This window comes from Simochromis diagramma, unplaced genomic scaffold (genome assembly GCF_900408965.1).
Source record: "Simochromis diagramma unplaced genomic scaffold, fSimDia1.1 OVJJ01000596.1, whole genome shotgun sequence".
Lineage (NCBI taxonomy): Eukaryota > Metazoa > Chordata > Actinopteri > Cichliformes > Cichlidae > Simochromis > Simochromis diagramma.
In genome coordinates this window covers 17,972,916-18,000,322 of record NW_024387245.1, presented here as the reverse complement: position 1 = coordinate 18,000,322, position 27,407 = coordinate 17,972,916, and the positions used below count along the sequence as shown (strand labels likewise).

Sequence of the window (27,407 nt, the reverse complement as noted above, 5' to 3'; positions counted from 1 at the left end):
ATTACCTTTGGCTTTTAATAGATAGACTTTGATAGAATTTGCTCATAACTACTTATTTGGAAGCAGTCATTTGTTTTTCTCAATGTATGTAGCCATTTCTTCTGTTTATCCACAGGGAGGTTTGTTGCCATCTTCTACCTTTACAATTCATTTTTTTACCTTAGATAAATGGAAAAAAGAAATTGTGGTTTTGACAGGAAACTGACAGCTGTCAGATTAACACTACTGTGGTTGCATGGCTACAGTGATACACAATGAATGTTGTTTTGGGAAGTAAATATATTTGATGTTAATGTAGTTACTGTATATTCCAAACGAACTTCAGATAACGTCATGGCATGCTGGAAACATTCATAAATATTTAAAGAAAGCAGATTTGCACAGTTTGGTAAATCTATACACAAACTGCTCACAACTATCAGTGTGTACATATTATTATGCTGTCATCATGTAAGGTATTGTTTTTTCATTCCACAGTTTAGCTAGTGCTAACAGAAAAGAAAATGGACCCAATATTTACCCAGAAAGATTACATGAATTAGGTTAGAATACACAATCACTTGCACAAAGGGTAGATGTGTATTTACTGCAAAGTGTTTTGGATGCATACAGTACATGTTTTGGCTCTCCAAAATATGGAACAGTCATATTATGTTACCACTTTACTTACAAGTTCTTCTTTATTGAGAGGCAGGCTTTAAGGGCTTAAAAGGATAATGGTCAGTGTGACCAAAAGCCAAGTGTTCATCCATGTGATGTTTACATTGTCAGGAGCTCAACCCACAATGGTGCAGTACTGTAGGCTCGTGCTGCCAGACACTGGACCACATCAGTTAGAGATAAACACATTCAGTGGCTCTAATGCTAACATGGTTCAAGACATAGATCCTGCACTTACCACTTATTTCTCTAATGACCACTCATTAACTTCCTTGTAACAGATCATGTGTGGCTTTGAGGCAGAAGACGGTTAAAATCATCTGAAAGGTGTCTGTCATGCATGAAAGAAAGAGGAACTAAGAAACACCATAATGAGGAAATAATTTTTCAACCCAGCACAAATCATGACTCTTTCTGGGGTTCTGTATTAGTATGATTATTTGGTTCTGTACTTCACCACGCTCTTTTTGAAGTGAAACAATGACACTAACCCTTTTTTCAGATGTTACATAGCATTTTAAAGTAGTATAATTCAATGCAGTCGAAGAGTGAAATGCTCTTTTAAAACAATGCAATGAGGTCTTTAGAATATGAGGAGCCCTGCTTATTCAAGACTTTGTATGTAATCAGAAGGAGTTTAAATTGAATTTTGAATTTAACAGGGAGCCAATGAAGAGAAGCTAACATATGAGAAATATTACCTGTCTTTTTTGTTCCTGGTAGTGATGTGCGATACCACTGATTTCCTTTCCGATCTGATACCAAGTAAAATTCAGGGTGGTATCGACGATACTGATCCGATACTGATACTTTGTACAAAAACTTAATGTTTCATTGTATTTCAAAGGACATATTTTGATTGAAATGACTCCCACATTACTCATAGTGTTACTGGAAGTATCTAATCAGCCAAATAGATGGCAGCAAATCAAACATGCTGAAATAGTCAAGATAACCTGCTAAAGTGAGCATCAAAATTGGGAAGAAAGGTCAATGAAGTGACTTTGACTGGTAAATGGCCTGTATCCACCAATTCACACACACATTCACGGTAAGCTACATTGTAGTCACAGCCACCCTGGGGCGCACTGACAGAGGCGAGGCTGCCGGACACTGGCGCCACCGGGCCCTCTGACCACCACCAGTAGGCAATGGGTGAAGTGTCTTGCCCAAGCCGGGGCTCGAACCAGCAACCTTCCGATTACAAGCCAAACTCCCAACTCTTGAGCCACGATCGCCCCGCAATGAATGTGGTTGTTGGTGTCACTTGAGTTGGTCTGAACATTTCCGAAATTGCTGATTTACTGGGATTTTCCCGCACAACCGTTTCTACTGTTTACAGAAAATGACCCAAGTAAAAGAATATATCCAGTGTGTGGTAGATGACTGAGTTGATAGGAAATGAACAGAAACTCCAATAACCCTTTGTTACAACTGAGATATGAAGATACTCATTTCTGAATGCACAACACATCAAACCTTAAAGGTACCATACCAAATGTCCATCCTGTGTGCTTATAATAGGAACCAGGCCTCCAATTCAAATAAGGCTTACCAAAATTGGACAATAGACGATTGTAAAAATGTTACCTAGTGTGATAAGTCTTAATTTCCCCTGGATCATTTCGATGGTAGGGCCAGACTTTTCTCTTAAAGCCTTTTATGACCATGGTTTACCAATCTTCCAGTAGGATAACACTCCATGCCACAAAGCTCAAATCATTTCAAACGAGTTTCTTGAACATGACAATGAGTTTACTGTACTCAAATGGTTTCCACAGTCACTGGATCTCAATCCAACAGAGCACTTTTGTGATGTGGTGGAATGGGATATTCCCATTATGGATGTGCAGCTGAAAAATCTGTACCAGTTGTGTGATGCTATCATGGTACTATGGACCAAAATCTCTGAGGAATGTTTCCAGGACCTTGTTGAATCTCAGCCATGAAGGATTAAGGCAGCTTGGAAGACAAAATGGGATCTGGTATCCAATAAAAAAGGTATCCAATGAGCATACACAGATGAAGATACAGACATATACATACATTTATGCATATGTAAGTCTAGATATATACACAAATTAATTATCATTTCAAATTATGACCACATGCACACATTTGTTTTTATTCAGTGCAGTGCATTAATGGTTTTGACAGGCCAGGTCATTAAAGTGATGAATTTGAAGAACACTTTTGAGTCAAACCCTGAAATCTCTGCAGACCACACTGACGCAATCCCATATTGCATCTGAGCTCCGGTGATGTAATTTGTGGAATCTGGCTCTAATAGTGCAATTTCATTAGAGAACATGCCCGTTAATAAAATCCAGAAAAAAACAAAACAAAAATAAAAACAAACTGATACATATGGTAGTGACTGTTTAGGTAAAAAAAAATGTAATCCAGTCATTGTTAAATACTTCAGTTATTATAATAAAACCACTTGTTATAAATGGTTCTTAGACTGTTTTAAATGCATTCATACAACCGTCCATCAATTATTCATCTATTTTAAGCATCTTTTTCTTTCTTTCACAGTTTCTTTTTAAAAATATATCTTAAACCACTGTAAGAAGGAGGATTTTTAATAGCAGATTCCCCTTTTTATGCCTTCTAGCATAAAGATTTGCTCTACCTAAACATGTGGGACAGATGAGAAAGATCTTAAAGCTAATAATCTGAGTTACATGACAGTTCCAAAATGAAAAGCTGCATTATATGCCACCACATAGATAATAACTAATGAGTTGGATTTTGGTTGTCACTAGACTTTCCAAAGCTATGATCCCTGTGAGAATTTATAGCCAAATTAAAACAGCTTTTATATGTTATTTATGATTCTGCCCATTATTTAGAAATAACAAATTGCTGTCAGTGGCTTTGGAAAAACCGAAAGCCACTGTGAAACCGAGCCGCCTCTCTCTATGTAATTTAGAAGTTAACTCCTTCTCCTTGTGAAATGAAACATTATTTTGTCAGTGCATCCAGGAGTAACCGTTCCCAATGTGCTTCTGTTGGTGGTGTGATGAAACGCTGCTCCTTGAAATGCCTGAAATATGATTTTTCATCTTTTAAAATGCACTATTTGTTTATTTATTTTACTGCCATAATGTTTTGGTAGAAAATTCTGTTCAATATTATGTATAGTATACTCGATTTATTTAGCCTATCACTGTTTAGTGTGGTTTTTGTCACTAAAGAATATTGTGTATGTTTGAAGCTCCTACATTTTCTAAATGCATTCATATCACTACCAGAGAGCTCTTTTTGAGATAAACAAAGCAACAATTAAAGCAAGCCAACAATGTTGGTTATGTATTTCACTACTGAATTGCATTCTTGTTTATTTATGCAATTGTGGTGCTTGATTACACTAATAGTCCTACAAAGGTGTAGTATTCTATTCTATTCTATTCTATTCTATTCTATTCTATTCTATTCTATTCCAGTATAATGACCATTTGGGGCCATGTGTGCTGTGATGGAAGTGGTTCGAAGGGTATCATCGTCTGATGAGCTGTGAATCAGCCGGTCACGCCTGCAGTCACTCATGACTCAACACAGGCTCTCAATCCAATCCTTGTTCCGAGTTCTGTCGGTACGCAGCAACTGTTTGAGTGTATGTGCAAGTGTGTGCGTGTGTGTGTGGTTTGTAATGATAAAGATAAAGTTAGAGAATGAAAGCCTATGTGGCTGAGTGTTTGTGTGCATGCTAGCTTGTAGAAGCCCAGCGTCTCTGCTTTCTGGGGTGGGAGAGATGGAAACAATGGTCACATTGTGTGGAGAGTTGGCAAAGATGGGAGGAGGGAGCTGGAGGAAAAGAAGCAGGCAACAGGAGAGGAAATCTGAGAAGAAAAAGATTGCAGAAGATGAGCACAAGGGCAAATAGGAGAGGGGGACACAGAGGTGGAAAGAGAAAAGGAAAGAGATTTGGAGGTGAGGGATGGAAGAACCGTGGGAAGTTATGAGACTTTTTGGTTTCAGTTTCATGTTTGAGTTGAACATGGATTAAACACACATTTAAAATTCCCAATAATCAAGCTGCAACCAAATATTTCCTATAGATAATCTAAAATGCATTGAAATGTAGAAAAAAAATACTTTTTGAACCCATTTGAAGTACATTTCCAAACATATGGGTAGCCTTGCATAGTGATTCATGCCATATACCATGATACATAGTATGAAATAAAATTCCTCCATTTTAGTCATTTTTGATCAATATGTAGTTGTTACATCCTGTGAGGCTGTGGGAGTGTGTGGGTGGGGTGTTTGCCCGCTCTCCCCGCCTCCTCCTCTCTTGCCACTCCTACCCCCTCTGTCTCTCTCACTCTCCTCTCTCCCCAGGACACAGCTGCTTTTGATTAGCCTCGTTTGCCACCTGACTCCAGTCAGCAATCACCTCTGAGGCTATTTAAACTGGGGATGAGCTGTGAGCAGGGTGATTTTTTCCCTCTGTGGCTCTACACGGTTTTGGAGCTAGGTTTTGGAGCTAGGTTTTGGAGCTAGGTTTTGGAGCTAGGTTTTGGAGCTAGGTTTTGGAGCTAGGTTTTGGAGCTAGGTTTTGGAGCTAGGTTTTGGAGCGACAGCCGCTTTCTGACTAGTGAGTAGATGGGCTTGTGGGCCCTGAGAGTGTCTCCCCGTGGTGAGGAGTAGGGTAGGAAGTGTGGGAAGTGCCTCCCTTTTTTGTTTAGTAGTCTTGTCTTTTGTTGCTGCGAGTGTTTCCTTTGTTTCTTTGGCATTATTGGTAAAACGGCGTTGCCGGCTCTTTAAGTTAATGTCATTTGTAATAAACCTATATCATTTGTAATAAAACTATATTAATACAGAACAACTCTGTCTGTTTTCCTTTTCATTCTCTTTCTGGACTCATTTGTTACTGGTCCCCTCACTTGCATGCCTAGACCCCTTCGGGGGGAGCGTAACAATGTGGGGGCTCGTCCGGGATCTGAATGGAAGGAACAGCAATTGAGTTTTAGTGAGTTGTTTGCCGGTGGCCTGTTTAGTTGTATGGTATCTGCTGTGCTCTCTCTCCAGTTAGCAAAGGGGAGTGTCTAGCTGAGCGTAAGCTCCTCCTTCAGGCACTCATTTTTTAATTTGCCTTTATTATTTTCGGAGTAATCCCGGGTGGGGATTAGTTCCCTGTCGGGGGTAGGCTTGTCGGTGCTTTGTGCACTTGATGCTTAGCCTTTAAAGTTGCCTCGAGCTTGGTACACTCCAGAAGCTAACTAGGCTGAAATTTTAGTAGGTAGGTCTGGGGAGAGGGTCGGTGGTATTTTTATTTATTGGTTAACCTGCGGCCACACATTTCCCACCTGAGTTTTGGAGGTGGTGCTTCTTTGTCGTTATTGTTAGCCTCAGGTAGTTTTTGTTTTAGATTTAATGGCTACCTTTGATATTGCCGTGTTTAAGGAAAACTCCTCGCTTGTCCAACTGGGCGCCTGTAGGAAGAGGGATTTGCATGAGGTGGCATCATTTTATAGCATTTCTGTCTCCACAGCTCTGCGTAAGGCTGAGCTGAAAGCTGCTCGTGTCTGGCTTGGTGGAGAAAGGGATAGTGGCCTTGCCAGTGTCTGCCAGTCCACTTGAGCATGGTGTAGCATCTCAGCCTGTTCCGCAGGTGCCAGCTCAAGCTGTAGGTCCATTGGTGTCTACACCTGTTGCTCAGGGGCTGCCTGAGGACAAAGCCATGACATTGCCTCGCTTCGAACCTCTCTCCATTGAATCAAGTGTAGGCTCGAAGCAGGATGCTAAGCTCCGTGTACGCCTGGCTCGTCTCCAGTTGGAAAAGGAGGATCGTGAGAGGGAGTTCCAGCTAAAGAAGGAGTTGGAGCTTAGGCGTTTAGACGCAGAGCTTGCCAGAGCCAGGGAGGTCGAATTGAAAAAGGTGGAGGCGGAGACAGCTGTTAAGTTGCGACAGCTGGAACTCCGGCAGGCTTCTCTTCCTCCGACTGCCTCCATTCGTCAGGCAGACACACCGTTTGATGTAGGGAAAAATAGTCGTCTGGTTCCGGTGTTCCGTGACACTGAGGTCGACAGCTACTTCGAGTCGTTTGAACGAATAGCCACGGCCTTGCACTGGCCACGGGATTCGTGGGCCATTTTGCTCCAATGTAAGCTGGCAGGTAAGGCTCAAGAAGTTTGTTCCTCATTGTCAGCTGAGGACAGCTTGGACTATGACAAGCTGAAAATTGCTATCCTGCTGGCTTATGAGCTGGTCCCAGAAGCCTATAGGCAGCGTTTCCGGGGGTTGAAAAGGGGACAGGGTCAGTCTTATCTTGATTTCGCCAGGGGGAAAAGGTGTTCTTTTCGATCGGTGGTGTGCCTGCAAAGCCACTGACCTGGCTTCGATCCGGGAACTAATGCTCATAGAGGAATTTAAGAACTGCATTGCTGAGCGCATTGCAGTATATATTAATGAACAGAAGGCTTCCTCGCTGCAGCAGGCTGCGACGCTGGCTGATGAGTTCGCGCTCGTCCATAAAACCAGTGTCAGTAGGTATGACCGGCGCGATGCCCCAGTGAAGGCTAGCAAGGTGCCAGTTGCACCGCACCCAAAGAGTGAGGTACTTGGGTTTCGTCCCAAGGCAGACCGAAAGTGTTTTTTCTGTTTTAAGTCTGGCCACTTGATCGCAGATTGTGAAGCTTATAAACTGAAACAGTCTCTACTTCACGTAAACCAAAAGGGGTCGGGCTGATTAAAACCATGCCTCCTGTCAGTAGGCCCCCCTCCCCTGAGACCCCGGATGAGTGTTTTAAGCCCTTCATTTTTAAGGGGACAGTTTCGCTTTCTGGTAAGACCGAGGATAAGCGTGAAGTGACCATTCTGCGTGATACTGGTGGTTCAGTCCCTCATACTAGCTAGTGTGCTTGAATTTAATGAGAAGTCTGACTGTGACTCTAGCATCATCGTAAGAGGTGTTGGGATGAGTTTTGTGCCTGCTCCCCTCCATCGTATTTGGGTACAGAGTGAGCTGGTGAGTGGTTCCTTCTCAGTGGGTGTGCGGCCTTCTTTCCCAATTAATGGGGTGGATTTTATAATGGGAAATGATATCGCGGGTGGGAAAGTTTATCCTACCCCTGAGGTGACCATCAATCCTGTTATGGAGCCTGTGTTAGATGCCCTCAGCCAGCAGCACCCGGATGTGTTCACGGTGAGCGTTCTGACTCGTTCACGTGCCCAGCAACAAGGTGGGGGGGTTGATTTGTCAGAATCAGTGATTGGATCTATTCTAGAGAAGGATGTGATGCCCTGTACTGATGAGGGAGATAATGGAGCCTTAGAGTCGGCTCAAAGTGTGGTTGAGCCAGCTCCTGAGTCTGGAGCTCCTTTTCCGCTCACCTGGGAAGCACTTGTGAAGGCTCAGAAAGAAGACCCTTCATTAGTTAAGTGTTTTACCGCTGCAGCTCAGGATAAGGGTGGTGAGGGGAGCAAGAAGCAGACATTTTTCGTTTGGGAAGGTTTATTGATGCGCAAGTGGACCCCAAGGCCTGGAGAAGACTAGAGCGCAGTGCGGCAGATGGTGGTTCCAACAAGTCTGCAGCGGCATGTGCTACAGTTAGCACATGATCATGCATGGTCAGGTCATTTGGGTGTCACTAAAACGTATGACCGTATACTGCAGCATTTCTTTTGGCCGGTAATGAAAGCAGATGTAGTGCAGTTTTGTAACACCTGTCACACTTGCCAGCTTGTGGGTAAACCGAACCAGGCGGTGCCCCCTGCCCCTCTACGTCCTATCCCTGCTGTCGGTGAACCATTTGAGCATATCCTGGTAGACTGTGTTGGCCCCTTACCAAAGACGCGGGCAGGGAATCAGTTCTTGTTAACCATAATGTGTGTGTCCACTCGATTCCCCGAGGCAATTCCGCTGCGGAGAATCACTACAGCAAGCATTACCAAAGCACTAGTCAAATTCTTTACCACCTTTGGCCTCCCGAAAACTGTGCAGACAGATCAGGATACCAATTTCATGTCCAGGGATTTTAAACGGACTTTACAGTCCTTTGAAGTTTCTCATTCTGTGTCTAGTGCTTATCACCGAGAGTCACAAGGTGCACTTGAGCGGTGGCATCAAACTCTCAAAGCAATGTTGAGTAAATATTGCCATGACACAGGAAAAAGCTGGGATGAAGGGGTCCCTTTTATATTGTTCGCTATACGTGATGCGAAGCAGGAGTCTTTGGGGTTCAGCCCAGCTACCCTGGTGTTTGGACATGATGTGCGGGGTCCACTAAAGGTGCTGAAGGAGAGTTTTCTCAGCGGTTGTGTGCCTAAAACTAATGTGGTGGAGTTTGTAAAAACATGCAAGGACAGGTGGCAACGGGCTACTTTGTTAGCAAAAGAGGCTCTCTGTGTATCCCAGGCAAACATGAAAAAATGATTTGATCAAAAAGCAGTGGAAAGACAGTTCCAGCCTGGGGACAAAGTTCTTGTGTTGTTGCCCGTGCCTACTTCTGCCCTCATGGCTCGTTTCTCAGGCCCCTATGCGATAGTGAAAAAAGTGTCTGACACAAACTATATTCTCAACACCCCAGAACGCAGAAGGAAGACTCGCCTATGCCATGTTAACATGTTGAAACCATACCATACCAGAGACACCAGCATGACAGAATCATCAGACACTGCTGGGACAGCTGTCCCTGGTTCAGTCCCTGTTACCCTGCCAAGTGTAGAAGTTAAGGGTGATGATGATCTGGGTACCCTTTCTGAGGGACAGCAATGTGGGCAGGTTGTCAAATTCTGTTTTTTTTTTAGCTAAGGCTGAGGCCAACCTGTCTCACCTTCCTCCGTCCCAGTGTAAAGATGTACTTGACTTGTTGCACTCCTACCCATCTCTCTTTAGTGACGTACCCTCGCGTACCAACGTTTGTGAGCATGACATTGATGTTGGGGACGCAGCCCCAATCAAGCAGCATGCATACCGTTGCCCCATCGCCAAAAGTGAGGTGATGAAAAAGGAAGTTGAGTACTTAGTAGAAAACGGCTTGGCACAACCTAGTTGTAGCCCCTGGAGCTCCCCATGTCTACTAATGCCTAAGTCTGATGGCACACCCCGTTTCTGCACAGATTATCGGAAGGTAAACGCTGTAACGGTCTCTGACTCTTTTCCGCTTCCTCGTATGGAAGACTGCATCAACAGCATCGGCCCTGCCAAATTCATCACCAAACTTGATCTCCTTAAAGGCTACTGGCAGGTGCCTCTCACTTCCAGAGCTTCAGATATTTCTACATTTGTCACCCCTGACCACTTCATGCAATACACAGTAATGGCCTTTGGCATGAAAAATGCCCCAGCTACCTTTCAACGTCTGATGCAGTTGGTGTTGGGAGATGTGCCCCAGTGCAATGTGTATCTAGATGATGTAGTGCTATACACAGACACGTGGGCAGATCATATGTCCCTTCTGAGGACAGTGTTTCAGCGGCTAGCCGAGGCCTCGTTGACCCTCAATCTTGCTAAGTGTGAGTTTGGTAAGGCAACCGTCACTTACCTAGGTAAGCAGGTGGGGTTTGGACAGGTCCGCCTAGTGGAGGCGAAGATTGCTGCAATCCTGGACTACCAGAGTCCAACCACCAGACGGGAACTAAGGCGGTTCCTAGGTATGACCGGATATTACCGGTGTTTCTGTAAGAACTTTTCTGTGGTCGTGACTCCGCTAACCAAACTGTGTAGCCCAAAGGTGCCTTTTGAATGGTCAGTTGAGTGCCAGCATGCCTTTGAGTCGGCAAAATCTCTCCTGTGTAGCACCCCTGTGTTGGCGGCTCCTAACTTCTCTCGACCCTTTATGCTAGAGGTCGATGCCAGTGCCACCGGAGCCGGAGCAGTTCTACTGCAGGATGATGAGGAGGGTGTGTGCGCCATCCGGTCTGTTATTTCTCTGCGAAGTTCAAACACCATCAGCTGAACTACTCTACCATAGAGAAGGAAGCCTTAGCTCTGCTTCTAGCTCTGCAGCATTTCGAAGTGTATGTGGGCTCCAGCACTTCCCCGGTGACAGTCTTCACAGATCACAATCCCCTCGTTTTTCTGAACCGGATGTACAACCACAACCAGCGACTGATGCGCTGGGCACTCCTGGCCCAGGATTATAATCTGGTGATCATACACAAGAAAGGTACTGACAATATAGTGGCTGATGCACTCTCACGCAGCTCGCGATAAGGTGTTGTTGTTGTTTTGGTAGAGCTTTAATGTAAGGGAGGGGGGGAATGTTACATCCTGTGAGGCTGTGGGAGTGTGTGGGTGGAGTGTTTGCCCGCTCTCCCCGCCTCCTCCTCTCTTGCCACTCCTACCCCCCTGTCTCTCTCACTCTCCTCTCTCCCCAGGACACAGCTGCTTTTGATTAGCCTCGTTTGCCACCTGACTCCAGTCAGCAATCACCTCTGAGGCTATTTAAACTGGGGATGAGCTGTGAGCAGGGTGGTTTTTTCCCTCTGTGGCTCTACACGGTTTTTGTGCTAGGTTTTGGACAGACAGCCTCTTTCTGACTAGTGAGTAGATGGGCTTGTGGGCCCTGAGAGTGTCTCCCCGTGGTGAGGAGTAGGGTAGGAAGTGTGGGAAGTGCCTCCCTTTTTTGTTTAGTAGTCTTCTTGTCTTTTGTTGCTGCGAGTGTTTCCTTTGTTTCTTTGGCATTATTGGTAAAACGGTGTTGCCGGCTCTTTAAGTTAATGTCATTTGTAATAAACCTATATCATTTGTAATAAAAACTATATTAATACAGAACAACTCTGTCTGTTTTCCTTTTCATTCTGTTTCTGGACTCATTTGTTACTGGCCCCCTCACTCGCATGCCTAGACCCCTTCGGGGGGAACGTAACAGTAGTTTATAAAATGCAACCTACAAACTCTGTGGAAAACAGCTAGTTAGCTTAGCAGTAGAGTAGGTGCAAAGTAAGGGTCAACAGCAACTCACTCAGACTAAGTGAAGTCTCTTTATATTGCAAGTATATATAATATTTTAATAGCTGACATTGTTAATGTTAGAAACTGGAAAAGAGGGAAGGTGTTCACTTACTACTGTGAGGTGTGCATTAAATAAACAAATAGAGAAGAGCCTTAGCTCATGAACCCCTTGCAAGCTTTCAAAGAAGACTTTTTTTTTTTTTTTTATCACTTTCATATGTTTCCTGTCTCATAAATCATTCACATCAAAGTACAATTTGAAAAATGCTCCACAGGATTCATTTTATGTACCAAAAATAGTTAGACATTTTTTTTTAATCATGATTTCACCCCAGCTGTGCACTAAATGACTTCCTTTTCTTTCTGATAATTTATGCTTCTCTGTAATCATTCTTACATGTTTCGTGACTTTTTATGAAAATAATTCTTTTTCTCAAAGTTAAAAACCTCAGAGCCAGGAGCTCACTCTGGAGTACAACACTGACAAACTGCAGGGATCGTGTTTGGAATATTAGCTTTTTTTTTTTCAGTGTGTGACCTCACATATAAACAAGCTTCAAATGGTCATATTTCTGTCTGAACTCCAAAGCTAGAAGATGTATCATTTTTTCCATAAAAAGAAAAGTTTCCCGGTGAAATGCTACATCAATGAGACTCATTCAAGAAAGAGACAATTTGTAGACTACAATACTTCATATACAGCCTTTAATGCACATGTGAGTTATAGATCACTATGGGTTAAACAATGTATGATACATAAAATTTTTCTTCTCTTTCATGAGTTCCATGAGGGCTATATGTTGTTTAGCATGGAATCCCAGATCAGTGATTGGTCTCAACGTGTGTCTAAATAAATATTAGTTAAAACAGACTAAATTCTTGTTCTTTGTAAGAATAACATCATATCTGAGGGTGATTTTCTTAAAGGTATTTCTCTCAGGGGTGCATTTCAATAACAGCAGCCAGAAGGCTGGATGATGCATTTTCCATAGAGTGGGAACAGACTCTACTGTTAAGTGTTTAGTGGACTTCTTGTCTGGCAGTGACTGAAGTTGGTTTATCTCGGCACTTGTCAGAACAGTGGTTAAAAAAGTGCAAAATACATTCACAAGCAACATTTGTTTTGGAGCCAATTAAAAACAACAACAACAAAGCAAAAAAAAAAAAAAAAAAAAAAACCAACAACAAAACAAAGTATCAAATTTGCTCAGCTGATGAGCATGAGGCAGTGATGCATAAGAACTCAACTTACAGTGGATAGCTCTTCAGATAATCCAATCATAATATGCTCATCTATGAACTCGCAGCCACTTCAGTTCAATAATGATCAGCGCAATAAACCAAGTATAACACAAACAAATGGGTAGTAAAAGGATGAGAAACAAGATGATTTTTGCATATTTGTTATTTGACAAGCTGATATATGCATAGGTTTCAGGCAAGTATTTCTCTCAGAAAATATCAGAGTGAACCAGGTGTGGTTGAAGAGGACATGTAAAATTTCCATTTTCTGATACAAGAAAAAATTCTTACTTTAGAAAATGAGTAAGTTCTTCAGATGATGCAGCTCAGATGGAGTTTAGCATTAGGACTGCATTATTATTCTGCTGTATAAATCTCAAATCTGTGTGTCACAGGTGAAGACAGCACAAATCAGCAATATTTAGAATCAGATCCTGACCAGTCTGCTGTTATTAAACTTAGAATTTTGTAAGTGGACGCTTTTTTCTGTGCGTGCTATGTGAAGTTTTTTATTAAAGTCAAAGGAAAGAATTTGACACAGCCAGCTGTTTGCAACAAGCTAGACTAGACACTAAAATAACAAGTATTGAGGAGCTCAGATATGGAGGATTGCATCTAAACATGAAGTGCAAAGTGCAAATGACTTTATGTATTTTTTTTGGTAACAATGGTAACAACCTGATAACAACCTTCATTTAATTTACATTTTCCTGCAAATGTAAATATAAAAGGCCAGTAGAAAAATCGCTAAATTGACAAAATCTTCTCTTTTATCTTGACAGAAAAGAGCCGTGTTAGCACAAACTGTTAAAGAAAATCAACACCCAAGAATTACTTCTTTATAGTCCTCATGCATAGTGTAGTTCAAAAGCAAAAGCAGAGGCCGAGCGCTTGATGTGTCTGCCAGGAAACTGGTTTGATTCCTGTATGGAAGCTTTGACTTTTTGAACTTTGTTTTGCTTGGTTTTCACTTGCTGATTTGTTTGATTTGAACTCACTTTTTTCACTTCAGACACTAAAAGCTACTTAGATTTAGTAAAAGATTGTGGTTTGAGCTCACAGCATTAAGTCAACACATTGAAATATGGCATTTGCCTAGTGTATCTGACAGATGTAACAGATCTGCGTGACTATTACCTAAACCTGGTCCACAGCCACTCGTGTGAAAAGACGCCCTGTGTGTAATTTGGAGAAAATGACAGATTTAATGTCCTTGCAATGAGAATGGGCTGGATAAACAATTTACTATGTAGCACATGCTGACATAGCAGTCCTGATTCAGTGCTTTTCTACTAATACCATAAAGTGTGTTAACAGATTTAAATGCCATGAGCCCGTTTCTATTACAGCTAACCTAAAGCAAAGTGTTGAAGATTTCCATAAATCTTTTAATAGTAATAAAAAAAATCTATGGTCCTTTGTTTACCTCATTTCAAGCTATAGCATCCATTGTATGTGGTACTGAATGCATATTCTAGGAACCGTGTAGTTTTGTGATTGAGCATTAGTAGCTCAATTTTTCAAAGGTGAAAAATTATCTCACCCTGCAAGGCTGCATCATTTATTGTCAATTTAGCACTTTGTTGTAGCGTGAATAAGTAATGGTGAAGAACAACACTAGCCCCTATGCATGTGTCAGTTAGGCGTACATTGACAATATACGGATGTAGCCTTGCTGTTGATCCTTGAGTAATGACCTCACATCTATGGATTCCAGGGTGGTCCTTTCATAGCCTGTTAGACACTTACACACACAAAACACACACTGAGTCTCTCACTCCGCACAGCCAGACTTTATCACACATTACTAACAAGCATGAAGAGTGTGTCGACACACACTTGGGCACAGTGAGCATTTTGTTCTCTTCTACACACTTCCCAAACGTTCCTCTCTTCCTCTCAAACACATTTAAATTCTTGAAAAATAAGTCACTGCACTGTTCTTTGTGTTGTTCAGGAACAAAAAACGAAATTCCCCTCATTCTATGTCCTTTTTCTTACACAGTCTTGTACAATATTCAGCTATCAACTGTTGTATGCAGATACATACACAATGACAGGATCTCCTTCCACAGGCTCCGAAGGTCTGATGAAAGTGAGAGGTCACTGACACTTCCTCCACTTTCTTTTGATAATGACTTGTCTCAGGCATCTAATGCCCTGTTGATTGCTCCCTCCAGACATTTAATGGCCATAAACTGCAGACGACGACATGGGCATCCGCTGTGGTCATTGTAAATGGAGACTCGATCCCTGTGACTTTCTTTTAAATGAGTGTTGTTGCTGTCATTTAGTTGTTCCTCATAATGCCTCTTCTTATTGCTGACTGACTGCCTTACATGAGCAATGATTAAAATCTTAATAATTAGATGCAGGAATGATACTGTCACTTCTTTAAGAAAAAAACCCAAAAAACTTCCACAGACACCAAAAGGAAATAACACACCCATTACAAACAGGAAAGGGGGGAGTATTGCAAATTTAGCAGTTTGCTTCAAAAACAGATGTTTTCTTTATTGTCACATGTCCTAATAACACTCTTTTGCAATGAGGCCATACAGCTTTCTATTTAACCCTCTGGGGTCCAGGGTAAAATTGGCCGTTTTTGACTACTTTTGATTTGACCTCTACATTTCACCTTTTAAAACTGTTTATCTTGCCTTGTTTTGTATCATTCTTTTCAGCACAACCTCACATATCTGAATTTGGAGTTATGGTTTCATTTTGACATAGTGTATTAGCACAATTGATCTAAATTCAGACAAAAAACTTCAGAGTAGAAAAAAGTTATATATCTTACTGTAAGAACCACAAATATGTTTAACGAATCATTTTCAAAACTTGAAATGCAAATTGTACATTTTTAAAAAATTATGCACAAGTTTTGCAAACAACAAAGTTATATGGTACTATTTACCTAAAAAAGCAGCAAATGCCTCAGGTGTTTTTTATATAACCATTTAAAACTATTTACAGAACAATCAGGTGTGCTGCATCAAATAAGATGCCACAGAAATTATTTGTGCCAGTCCCCCCCAAAAAAGCAAACACTCAGAAAATAACGTTGCGTGTATTTTTTTTTTTTTAATCATAACTCCGGTTTTACATGGCCTATCAACATAATTTAAAAACTGGTATATAGTTTGAAGTCTGCACTTTCGACCCAAGCTGGAGACTGCATCTTGTTGCTGTGTCGTCTTAAATTGGTCATGTGATTTTGATGCCCTGGCACATCCGTGGACCCCAGAGGGTTAAATGAATCCTGGTTTAAAAAAACATAAACAATGCAGTTTCCTTACAGGGCTGGACACTGCACATTACTACACTGAAAATGATTTGCTCGCTGGACTCAGTATACTATATACCTCTGCAAGTCATCTTCTGTTGTCAGTCCTTTTAAAATGTTGGTCTTTGAATGATTTCCTTATATTATTTATTTTAAAATTTTTATATTTTAATTTTTGTATGGAAGAACTATGCAGGTTAATTAAAAAACCCTCTTTATTAAAAATAATATTGTGGCGAGCTCAGACAAGGAGGAGACAATATATTTATTTAAAGAGTGCTTTCCATCATAGTCCTTTAGAAAGCACAGACCAGAGCTAACAGAGCTAACTACAACTTAATCCAAGCTGGCAGCAGTGAATGTAAAGAGTAGTAAAACTGGAAAACTTGTAATCTATACTGTCATTGTTGTGTATTTGGAACTCCCTAAATAAGCCATATGTAGTGCACTGACCAGGCTCTGTCCATGACTGCGCTGCAGCAAACAAGCACTGCACTATAGTAATCATGAATGAATGGCTCTACCTTGCTAAGGGGCAAAACAAATCCTGTTTTTTCTGGCTTTTTCGACTTTCAAGAAGAATGTTATGCAGATATAAAGTCTGCTCTTGCATAAATAGGAAGCCAATTAAGAGAGGCAAAGCGCAGAAGTATAATGATCATATTTAGATGAACCAGTAAGAATGCAAGCTGCTGCATTCTAAACCACGTTCAGACCTCTAACATACCTCTTCTTTGGGTATCCTAATAGTAAAACAATACAATAATCCAAACTAGATGCCACAAAGGCATAAAATAGAACCTCATGATATTTGAACGACAAAATACGTCTGATTTTAGCAAAACTTCTCAGGTGAAAGAAAGCTATTTGAATGAACAAAAAGGGTTTTCTTAAACAATAAATAAATAAATGCTTTCTGTCCATCCATGTTTTAGTTCAGTAATAGTTAAGATTTAAAACCATCTTTTCACCAAAATTAACAGGCATATCAATTTCCTCCAGAAATTGGTGTAAATAATTGTAGATCATCAGCATAACAGTGGAAGACAATCTCAAAGGACCTAGTGAGTTTACATATTGGTGGTTAATGTAGTGAAAACAGTTGTGAACCAAGGTCCAAGGGTTCCATAGTTAATCAGTTGCCAAAGAGTTTCATAAGTCTCTCCACGAGTGTATTAAATGAGCTGTATTAACACAGGGAATGATCGTTGCTTACACATAGACAAAACCATTTAAAAAAGCAAAACAAAACATTGGTAAATAAGCATGTCTGAAAAAGGAGGCCCTACTTTCCAACGCTGTCTGGTTAGTGTTTGGAAATTAAGAAGCAGATACATCCCGTAGGCCTGGAACAGTCCAGTACTAGCTATAATCCAATACTGCTAATACAATGTACCACTGCTATTTTAGTAAACAAAATAACATTTTACTGGTGCTTCAGGCAAATATGGCTGCAGCTGGAGTTCTTTATTGGTCTTTAAGAAAATAAAGATAAATAAATAAAATGAAATCTAAATATCCAGAAAAGCATTTTCTTTAACTGGTTTCAACTTTAAGCAAACAGCTTTAAGTTGCCATTGGTGCACTGCAACGTCTAATACACAACTAAGCAATGTAGGTATATCACACACTGCTCATTTTGCTGCCGTCATTCTGCTGTTTATACCAAACTTATACTTTAACGCATGAGTCACTATGGAACAATTGCACAGTCTTGAGAAAATTATTCGTGAGACCTGAACGTTTTCGCTCTCCATTATATAACATTCAGAAAAGCAAATTACCAAGTTGAGTTGCAGAATTTGAACAAATAGCTTTGGCAAGCTTAAGTTTTCAATGCTTTCAACATTGCTTCATTTCCCAGGATGATTTTTGATTGTTCATGTGACTATTTTAGAGGTGAAGGTTGTAATAATTTTTTTTCTCCCAAAATTGCAAGTTAGCTAAGGAGGGGGGGAGCTTCTTCATGTTTGCACTTTCATGAAGGGTTTCAGATAATTTGGATGATTACAGAAGAAGATAAAGAAAAGAAAATTTAAAAGAAAGACAAAAAAGAAAACACCGGCCTTTGACCCAAAACTTCCAATACTTGTTCTTTCAGTCATTGTCCCCTCATTTTTCTCCAGTACTCCTTGTGTCTGTATCTCTAGGACACACACACAAACAGACTACTCATGCCCTGAGGTCCTGTTTCCGGTCTTAGGTGCATGAGAGACACTAGCCAGCATCCGTGTGAGCTTTATTACAAACACATATACTCATGTGAGTAGTGTTTGTGTGTGTGTGTGTGTGTGTGTGTGTGTGTGTGTGTGTGTGTGTGTGTGTGTGTGTGTGTGCGTGTGCGAGAGAGAGAGAAAGAGAGAGAGATGATGCTGTTGTTTCTACTTATTTTCTCAGTAATTGGTAAAATGGTAAATGGCCTGTATTTGTATAGTGCTATACTTAGTCCCTAAGGACCCCAAAGCGCTTTGCACTACATTCAGTCATCCACCCATTCACACACACATTCACTCAGTCTCCTCCTCATGCATCTTTTAAGCATAAATACTAGTAAACCTCAACCAGATGAAAAAAAAGGCAAGCCTGCAGGCACAAAAAACGCAGCACCTTTGTGTAATGTTTCTGTAAACTTGTAAACTTCTGTGACTTGTAGGCAACACAGGCTTCATTTTACACATGGTTGTATATTGGACAGTGTATGTTTTCTATGAGATAATAGTGACTGCTATAGATGACAACTAACATGGAGCATGCTTATGATATAGATTAGTATACTAGATTGCTTCACATCAAAATTGTAATGAATAGGCCCAGATTCTCACATTTAAAGCACACAAAGGCGTTTTGATCACACTGCATCTACTGTTTTGTAACAATTTCTAGCAAAACCTCTGTAAGTATCAGCCTGTCAAGATAAAATCTGAGAAAAGGATTCACGTTTCACTCACACAGCACTGCAATCAGATAATCAGATAAGCTGAAATACTCACATATGCTTTTGAACATTTAGTGGAAGTGTTTCTTTGTTTAGTTTAATGCTCCTTCTGTGATGATTTAACATCACAGGTGTGATTTACACGAGGTGATCAAGTAAAGGAAACAATAAAAAAGTTAAACAGCACTGACTTCATAATGCAGATTTTGATTTGAGGTGGTGCATGTTGTCTCAGTTCCATGGATCTGAAAAATAAACCTCCCTTTTGAAATTAAATCTACGGTATTCAAATATACATCAAAAGACTGTGTTCTATGAAAATTTTATGTATTCCATGTCTTTTCTCATTTTAGTAAACACCACTACAACCATGGATGAGGAACAATGCTACTATAATGAGAGCATCACCTTTTTCTACAACCGCAGCGACAAGCCTCTTGCTAACGACTGGGACACCTACAGCCGGTTGGTGATGGGCCTTGGCATCACTGTGTGCATTTTCATCATGCTCGCCAACCTTCTGGTAATGATCGCCATCTACGTCAACAGGAGATTCCACTTCCCCATTTACTACCTGATGGCCAACCTGGCAGCTGCTGACTTCTTTGCTGGATTGGCGTACTTCTACTTGATGTTCAACACGGGACCAAACACAAAGCGTCTGACTGTTTCGACATGGCTGCTGCGTCAGGGCTTGATTGACACCAGCCTTACTGCATCTGTAGCCAACCTGCTTGCCATCGCCATTGAACGCCACATCACTGTGTTCCGCATGCAGTTACACACACGCATGAGCAACCGGCGCGTGGTGGTTGTGATTGTCATTATCTGGACTATGTCCATAGTCATGGGGGCGATACCCAGCGTAGGTTGGAACTGTATCTGTAGCATTAAGTCTTGCTCCAACATGGCACCTCTCTACAGCAACTCTTACTTGGTCTTCTGGGCAGTGTTTAATCTTGTGACTTTTGTTGTCATGGTGACACTATATGCCCACATCTTTGTGTATGTGAGGCAGAGAACCATGAGGATGTCACGGCACAGCTCTGGACCACGACGCAACCGAGATACCATGATGTCTCTTCTGAAGACTGTGGTCATTGTGTTGGGTAAGAGCATTCACTTTCAGTCTATGTACTGTAGCTGTTGATCTCTTGATAGTCACTAACCTAGACTTTCTAGCAGGATGCCACTGCCTATATATGTATTTGTCTTTGTAGCAATGACCCAACATTTGAAGTCGCCAGCAGCAGCAAAACGATGCATGTGTTAATCAGTTTAACTATGAGGCTGTTACATTCAACACTGAATCCAAGCACAATGTCCTCCTAGCACTACTGCAGACCTCATATATAGTAAATCATATTGGTCAGTGGTGCTCCCCATGATCATTATTAAAATGCTCAGATTTTTAGTTATGAAGTCACCTTTAAATTTATGATTGCAAATAGCCAAATGAGTATGAAAATAATTAAATATATGCAAGCAAAAATATATAAACATAGTGGTTTGAATAATGTGGTTTTGTTGATTTAAAGTATAGTAAATTATGTCTCTTTTAGAAGATGCATATACCAAGTACCAAGGCCCATGTCCATGCAAGTGCCTTTAAGGCTTTACACTTCACTACAATTGTGCACAAAACAAAAGAACTTTTCTGGTAGTCTGTAAACAACAGCATCTGTACTACCAACAGAAAATGAGGAATTTAGATTAATCCCACATCCCATCTTTTATAGTTCTGAAGAAATTTAGAAATCTAGTGCTAGCATGTCCTGTTTTCTTGGTAAGAATTGTGAAATACCCTCAATTACTCTCCAGCTGTACTTTCATTTTCACCTATAAAGAACACTAACGGATGTCTGAGGTATATAGGCTGTGCATAAAAAAAACAGATTACAGTTCTCACAGATACAGCTGGCCTCAGTCCAGCTTTCCAAACTAAAACTAAAAACACAGTTGCAATGAACAGCAGCAGATTTTGGGTTTTTTTTACTGTAGTGTTGCAGTGTGGTCAACTTTTTTGGTGTTTGTTTATACGCTGCAGATGAAACTCGGCCTGTTTAACCTATCACCCAAGCTGCGTGTGCAGTCTTGACAGTTTTATGTTCGAGCATTAAGCAGAGATATGTTTCACACTTTGCAGGACTCTGTAATAATCAGACTCTACTCCTTCTTCTTCTTCTTTTTTCATTTAAAACTAGAACAAATTAGCAGACCAGCTCAGTTATGTTTATAGTATGTTAAAAATTGTGGGGGAAAAGGCTTCTTAGTGCCTGGAAGCAGGATGTGTTGCATCCTAGACAAAACATACCACAGGATTGCAAGTGATCTCTCTCCTATGTGCTCTGCTATCTCATCCTGTTGTTGTCTTTACTCCAAACCTAACTCAAAGTAGTGGACAGGAGACTATGATCTGGAGCCTATAGTGGGCTAAAGAGGCAGAGAATGAACATCTGCTGTGTAGAGATGTTTTGTTTATTTCTTTACCTCTTTGGTAACGTATGAGGTAAACAGTTCTGAAATTAATCTGCCAGCTTTGGTGTATGTTTCCTAATGGCCATAGGGTGGAAGCTATATACCATGGTATGAATTAAATCTAACTATCATAGTTTTCATTTGCAGATAATGTGATTTTTCTAGGAGGAAGTAGGACTAAAAAAAAAAAAAGTCAAAACAAAACAAAAAACCCTTAATCTGCTTTGTCTGATTCTTCCATTGCTATAAATTATATTACATGCGTAAGCACATTTTTTGCAGTAAAATATCAGTAGTGAATATACAACTAAAAAAAATAAAAAACTTTTTTTTAACAATAGAAACCAGCATTATTGCTGTCTTTATCTATTGTCTAATGGATAAATAAAAAATGTCAATTCTCTGGTGTCGTTACAACTATCCTACAGCTGCTTTTTTCTATTCAGGAATACAGGAAAAAATGAAAAGCCAAGTGGATGTAAGAACATTCTAATAACTGACTTCATATGAACTTTAATGATGTTAATGCAAGGTTGCATAGCTATTTGCAAAAGATTCACTCTATAAATCTAGGTAGAAAACACAGGTTTTATAATCATATAACAATAGTAAGCATTAGGATTCAGGAATTAACATTAAGAAACAAAGTTACAGTCATTTAGCTTCATGTATTTCGGACTAGAGATGACTGTTCTTTACCAAAAATAGAAAAATAGCTTTATGTTTTTACAGTTTCTTTTCAGTTTAATCAGTAAATCAATAGCATTGATTTGAAATATTGTTTTAAAATTTTTAGAACAAGCCACATTTGTTCTTCTCTACTCAAGCCGACATGTTACTGAGAAAGTAAGTCTTTTGAGTGAGGGTGTGATCTGTTTTGGTTTAGTCTAAATGAGGTCATTTTGAAGCACTATCAAGAACACTCAATTCCATGCCCCAAACTAAGTCTCTCCCTTGTATTGCTTGCCTGTTTCATTGTACATGCACTGAAAGCCTTTGGACTTCTCTTACTTTTCATTAAACAAAAAAACAAATAAAAACAAATTTGTTTTTTAGCTTCCGCTGATACGGATATCAGTATGTGCCAAAAAAAATGACTATAAAGGATTTTTCCATCTCCAGGAAAGAACATGTAAAATTCCAGTTGTTTTTAGTCGCAGCAACCAATTTTTAAAGCCCAATTCTTCAAAATTTAGTACCACACAAAAATCTCAAATCAGCAATATGTTTAGGCTGAGCAAGAAGTGAAGCTCAGGAGCAATCCTAACAAATACCAGCTGACATCATCTAGCGCAGCCAATATACTTCCATGCATCCAAATGGGAATCTACCATAAGGGAAAACTCTCTAAGCTATTTCACAGTGCATATAATTGCTCTACATTTCCAAACCTCTTTGCAACCCACCTCCCCCTCATGCTATCCGGATAAGTGAAAGTCTAAGAAAAGAGTCTCAGTACCAGTTACTGTAGATTAAAATAAACAAACTTCCATTATCAGTTTGATTGAACAGCATTAGAAAAAAGCCCACATAAGAAGTTCTAAACAAATGATGCAACCCGTTTTTCTCTGTGATTACTTTTTTTGATTTGCAATCAGATTGTCTTTTTCCCAGTTAGACAAGTACCAAGTGTTTACACTTACAAAACAACCAAATTCAGTGAACTGGCACTCATCATGAAAAACTGTAGTGCATCAGTAGTGCATGTGTGTGTGTGTGTGTGTGTGTGTGTGTGTGTGTGTGTGTGTGTGTGTGTGTGTGTGTCAGTTGTTGGCAAATGCTGGAGTGTTCTGTGAATGATTTGATTATCTTAAAGCTTATGGTGTTGTATGAGGTCACATCGTCAGACAGCATGGAGTGCCAAGCAATACCATGCCCAAACAAATGCAGATGCCATATCACAGACTGGTACTTGTCTCCAAATTACAGTGTATAAGCAGTCAGTATTTACCCCGAAGACTTATTTCAGTATCTAGATTTCAAAGGAAGGACAGAAATGAATGATTACACACTAACAAATGTGCCCTACTCATACACAGACGTTTCTGTAATTTTCTGCTATAATGCTGGTGTATTTTCTGGCTGAGCAGAACCAATCTGTAAAAACCGCAAGCCAAACACTCCAATCTACTGTCAGCATGGAAACACAACTGGCATGCATCTCACAGTGTCACCTGTTTTCTGTGTGTTTGAGTTTGTGTGCATCTGTGTACATCACTTAATGCAAGAAATAATTGTAGACAATACAGTCTTTGTAATCGCTCCCTATGGCAGGATCTATGCCTTACAAATGTGATTTCAGCAGCATGGGTTGTTACTTTCAGGCAAACTTTAAACACTGCTTAACCCTTTTACATTTGAGGCCCTTTAAATTTGTATAATATTTGCTACATAAGGCATTTTCTTTTTCAGTGCATTCCTCAAAAGTGAATTGTAGATTTTATTTGGACTTTTTCTGGTAAAAAAAAAGTCACACCGAGTATTTAGAAGTCTCAGAAACTCACAAAAACTCATATATCCAATATGACAGACTTGACTTAGAGTTAAACAGTCAAATATACAAGGTGTTATAAATTGCTTTTAGATTGTGTTCAAAATAATATAGTTTTCTTATTCTTTCAAATTATTTTTTATTTATTTCCTTTTTTGTTAAAACATATACATCTTAAACACAAAACCTGCTGCTCATTTCAAACCGGGACCTTCGTTTCATTCCCGCCTTGATGTCTGTTGTCTTCTGTATGTGTTTCTATAATACAAGTTACAATATGTCTCCAAAAAACATCTGATCCCACAAAATTTGAAAAAGATTTTCATGCTGCATTTGTTAGGGTGTCTGCATCTTCAGTTACAAGGTTAAAAGGTACATCAGTTGTTTTAGAACTAAATGACGAGAGGCTAACCATCTTCACAAATCAAAATAAGCCCAGTTGCCTTCTTATCAAGCAGCTGAGAGAACCTAAGTAGACCTTTTGATGTTGATGTTTGATTTTCTTTTTTATTCCAAGTTTATTAAAAAATAACAGATTTTAAAAAAAGTCTCAGTGCATACACATGAGTCACTGCTGCCAAGCAAACATCTCTGCAGATAAACAGATAAACGCCATTATTTCAAAGAACTCACTGTGTTTCCGGTAAAAAGCTGGTTTCTCTAACCATTAGCTCACTGTGAAACCACTACAAGACTCCATCACTGTGTACACCACAAGCATCTTTGTGGACTCTGTGCTGTGGACTCTCAGCTATTGAATGTGAACTTTAATCTAATCTTCTGTGTGGAAGCACTGATGTGGGTAAGAGGGGAATGGGAAAAGAAATCCTTCTGTGGACAAACGGGAAACTAATGGGCCCTTTTAGAAATATATATAGGGATCATGGTCATGACCACAGATAATGATTGGGTTAGAGAGACAGTTGAGACAGAATGTGAGATACAAGTAAAAGATGAAGCAGGGGATGGCTGACAAGAATACAGGTTGCAGAAAGGAAAACATGACCACGATCAGAAAGAGACGTGCAATGAAAACAAATCCCAAAAAACCAAGACACAAAGGAAGGATAAACTCAAGATTTTAAAATTCATAGAGAGATTTTTGAAAAACAATAGATTTTAAAAAAGGAAAAGAAACTGAGGAGAGCAATAAAAAAGATACAAATAGATTAATGGTAGGAAAATGAGTGAGACTCCCAGAAGATGAAAGCAATAATTCAATTTGGGGTGTTTTTAAGAGCCACAGAGAATTCACATTAGTGGAAACCTAAGCTGGCATAATGAGCCTTCCAAAATAACTGAGTAATGAAAATGTAAGACAGAAGAATAGGAAGCTGTTTCTTGAATGTAATATTTTACTGGGTGTTGAATATTGGATAACTAGCATAGACATAAAATTGTAATGCAAACATTCAATTGTAATGTTTGCACAAAAACTTTTGTTTTCTAGTGTTAGCTTAGTCTTCCTAGCTTGTGAGTACTTATGAGTTTAGCTTTTGAACAAAAAAAAGAAAAGAAAAGTAGCAGGGGCGGCGTTAGCGGTAGAGTTTGTTTTAAGTATGCGTGTTTCAGGCTTACTGTAAAAAAATATCAGCCCATAAGTGCTCACTTGAAAAGTAAACACTTTTAACATCTAACAATGTAGCCATCTTCTTTTCTAATTTAGTCATTATGACCATTGTAAAGAAATCGAAGTAACTGAAAAATCAACCAACACTTTACTCACTTTCACCTAGCCAGCCTAACAGTTGTCTGATTGGCTAATGTAGTCGTATTAGTCTCGCCAGTCTTTCCCAAATAAGCATAGCATTAGAAAAACAAACAACATGAATGAATCTTGGTGACAGTAGGGTAAAAGCACTCCATATTAACAAGAACATCCTGCCAGCTTTACTCAGAGAGAGGCAGCCTACTGCCTGTTGGAGAATGAGGGGGAAAAAGAAGACAGATAATCACAGATGTTATATTTTTACAGTTCTTTGGTTGTTCATTGTGTGACTAAGACCAGCATCATAATAATGAAAAATAATAGAAACCTGACCAGTTTTTAGAGCAAAAGTGTTGCTGAAATAAAATGCTAGATTAAGAACCAGACGCACACTTACTAATATGTTTAGAGAGATAACGTGCTATGACACCAAAGCCCCCTAAATGTCATCACATAATAATGATTACAGTGTTTGGTGTGAGGCAACAGATTCAAGGACGGAATAAAGTTTTGTGAGTGCTTTCTCAACATCATCAAAATATTTAACCCATCTGTCTTTGTGCCATGTATAATTAAGTAAGTGAGTGTTTGCATGTGTTTGTGTCTGCACATGTGAGTGTTTATCTACCCTCAGTTCTGCATGTGTGTTTTGCGTGCATGTGTCTTTGTGGGAGTGCAGGGTTCACTGCCATAATCTGGCCTCTATTATTTCCTTATTTTTGTTCCCATAGACCAAGGATACTTAATTAGAATTTAAGGAGGTCTGGATAGAGAAAGTTTCCTCAAACAAACGTCCACAATATGCTAAAGTTCCTTATAGATTATAATTCAATGCAGTATATTTACAAATAGCCTAACACTTGTCTGTAAACAGGCAACAACTGGCTGTGAAGCAAAAGAAAGAAATTACAATTCACCATTGTTGAACTAGTGTTTCCTATTTATTTTCAATGAACTGGACGGTACTTTCATAATAAAATGTTCTTTTTGCAAGTAAAGCAAGCAAGGTTTACATTCAAAATTTAAAAATAGCTTTTCAAGAAGTTGTCTTTAAATAAAGGGCTTATTTAAAGAAAAAAAAACATGAAAAAGTGTAGTTTGAGTTTCCCCTTTTCTTCTATCTATCAGGATTAAAATAACCCTACCCTGGACACAGTCTGTTTGACCTGCTCCCCTCAGGCAGGAGGCTCCGGTCCATTCACACCAGAACCTCTCGCCATAAGAACAGTTTCTTCCCCTCTGCTGTTAGACACATGAACAATAAACGTACGACTGTTCCCACCACTAACACATGACCCTACGCTGTGTTCACTGCATCATTCCATGTTTTGGCACTGATCACCACCTGCACTCATGTATATATCTTTCTACGTAGCACTTTTAATTCTTATTCTTACTTTTATTTTTTCATGTCTATTTAAGCGCAATTTATGACAGCATGTTTGCACTGAAGCACCGCAGCAATTTCCTAATGTTGTAAACCTGCTCAACATTTGGCAATAAAACCCTTTCTGATTCTGATTCTGATTCTGATAAATACGACAAAGGTTGCACAGAGTAAAATAGAAATCGTGTGATAAATATGTAGTATAGGTATGGGTGCATAAAGAAATGCATCTGTGGTCCACCTATTCGTTACCTAGGCAATAGACCCATGTTCTTTTTCTAATAAAAGATTATTTCTGTAAGGAAAAAAAACA

General features: G+C 39.8%; 1 protein-coding gene across 1 annotated transcript in view; it reads left to right on the top strand.

The window, feature by feature from the left end:
• The window catches only part of lpar1 (lysophosphatidic acid receptor 1), a 42,254-nt gene that overhangs the window by 4,660 nt on the left and 10,187 nt on the right, over positions 1-27,407 (top strand). Inside the window, exon 2 of the mRNA XM_040053263.1 lies at positions 19,384-20,139. Within this exon, the coding sequence (XP_039909197.1) occupies positions 19,401-20,139 (739 nt within the window). The 5' untranslated portion in view covers positions 19,384-19,400. The remainder of the gene's footprint in view (positions 1-19,383; positions 20,140-27,407) is intronic.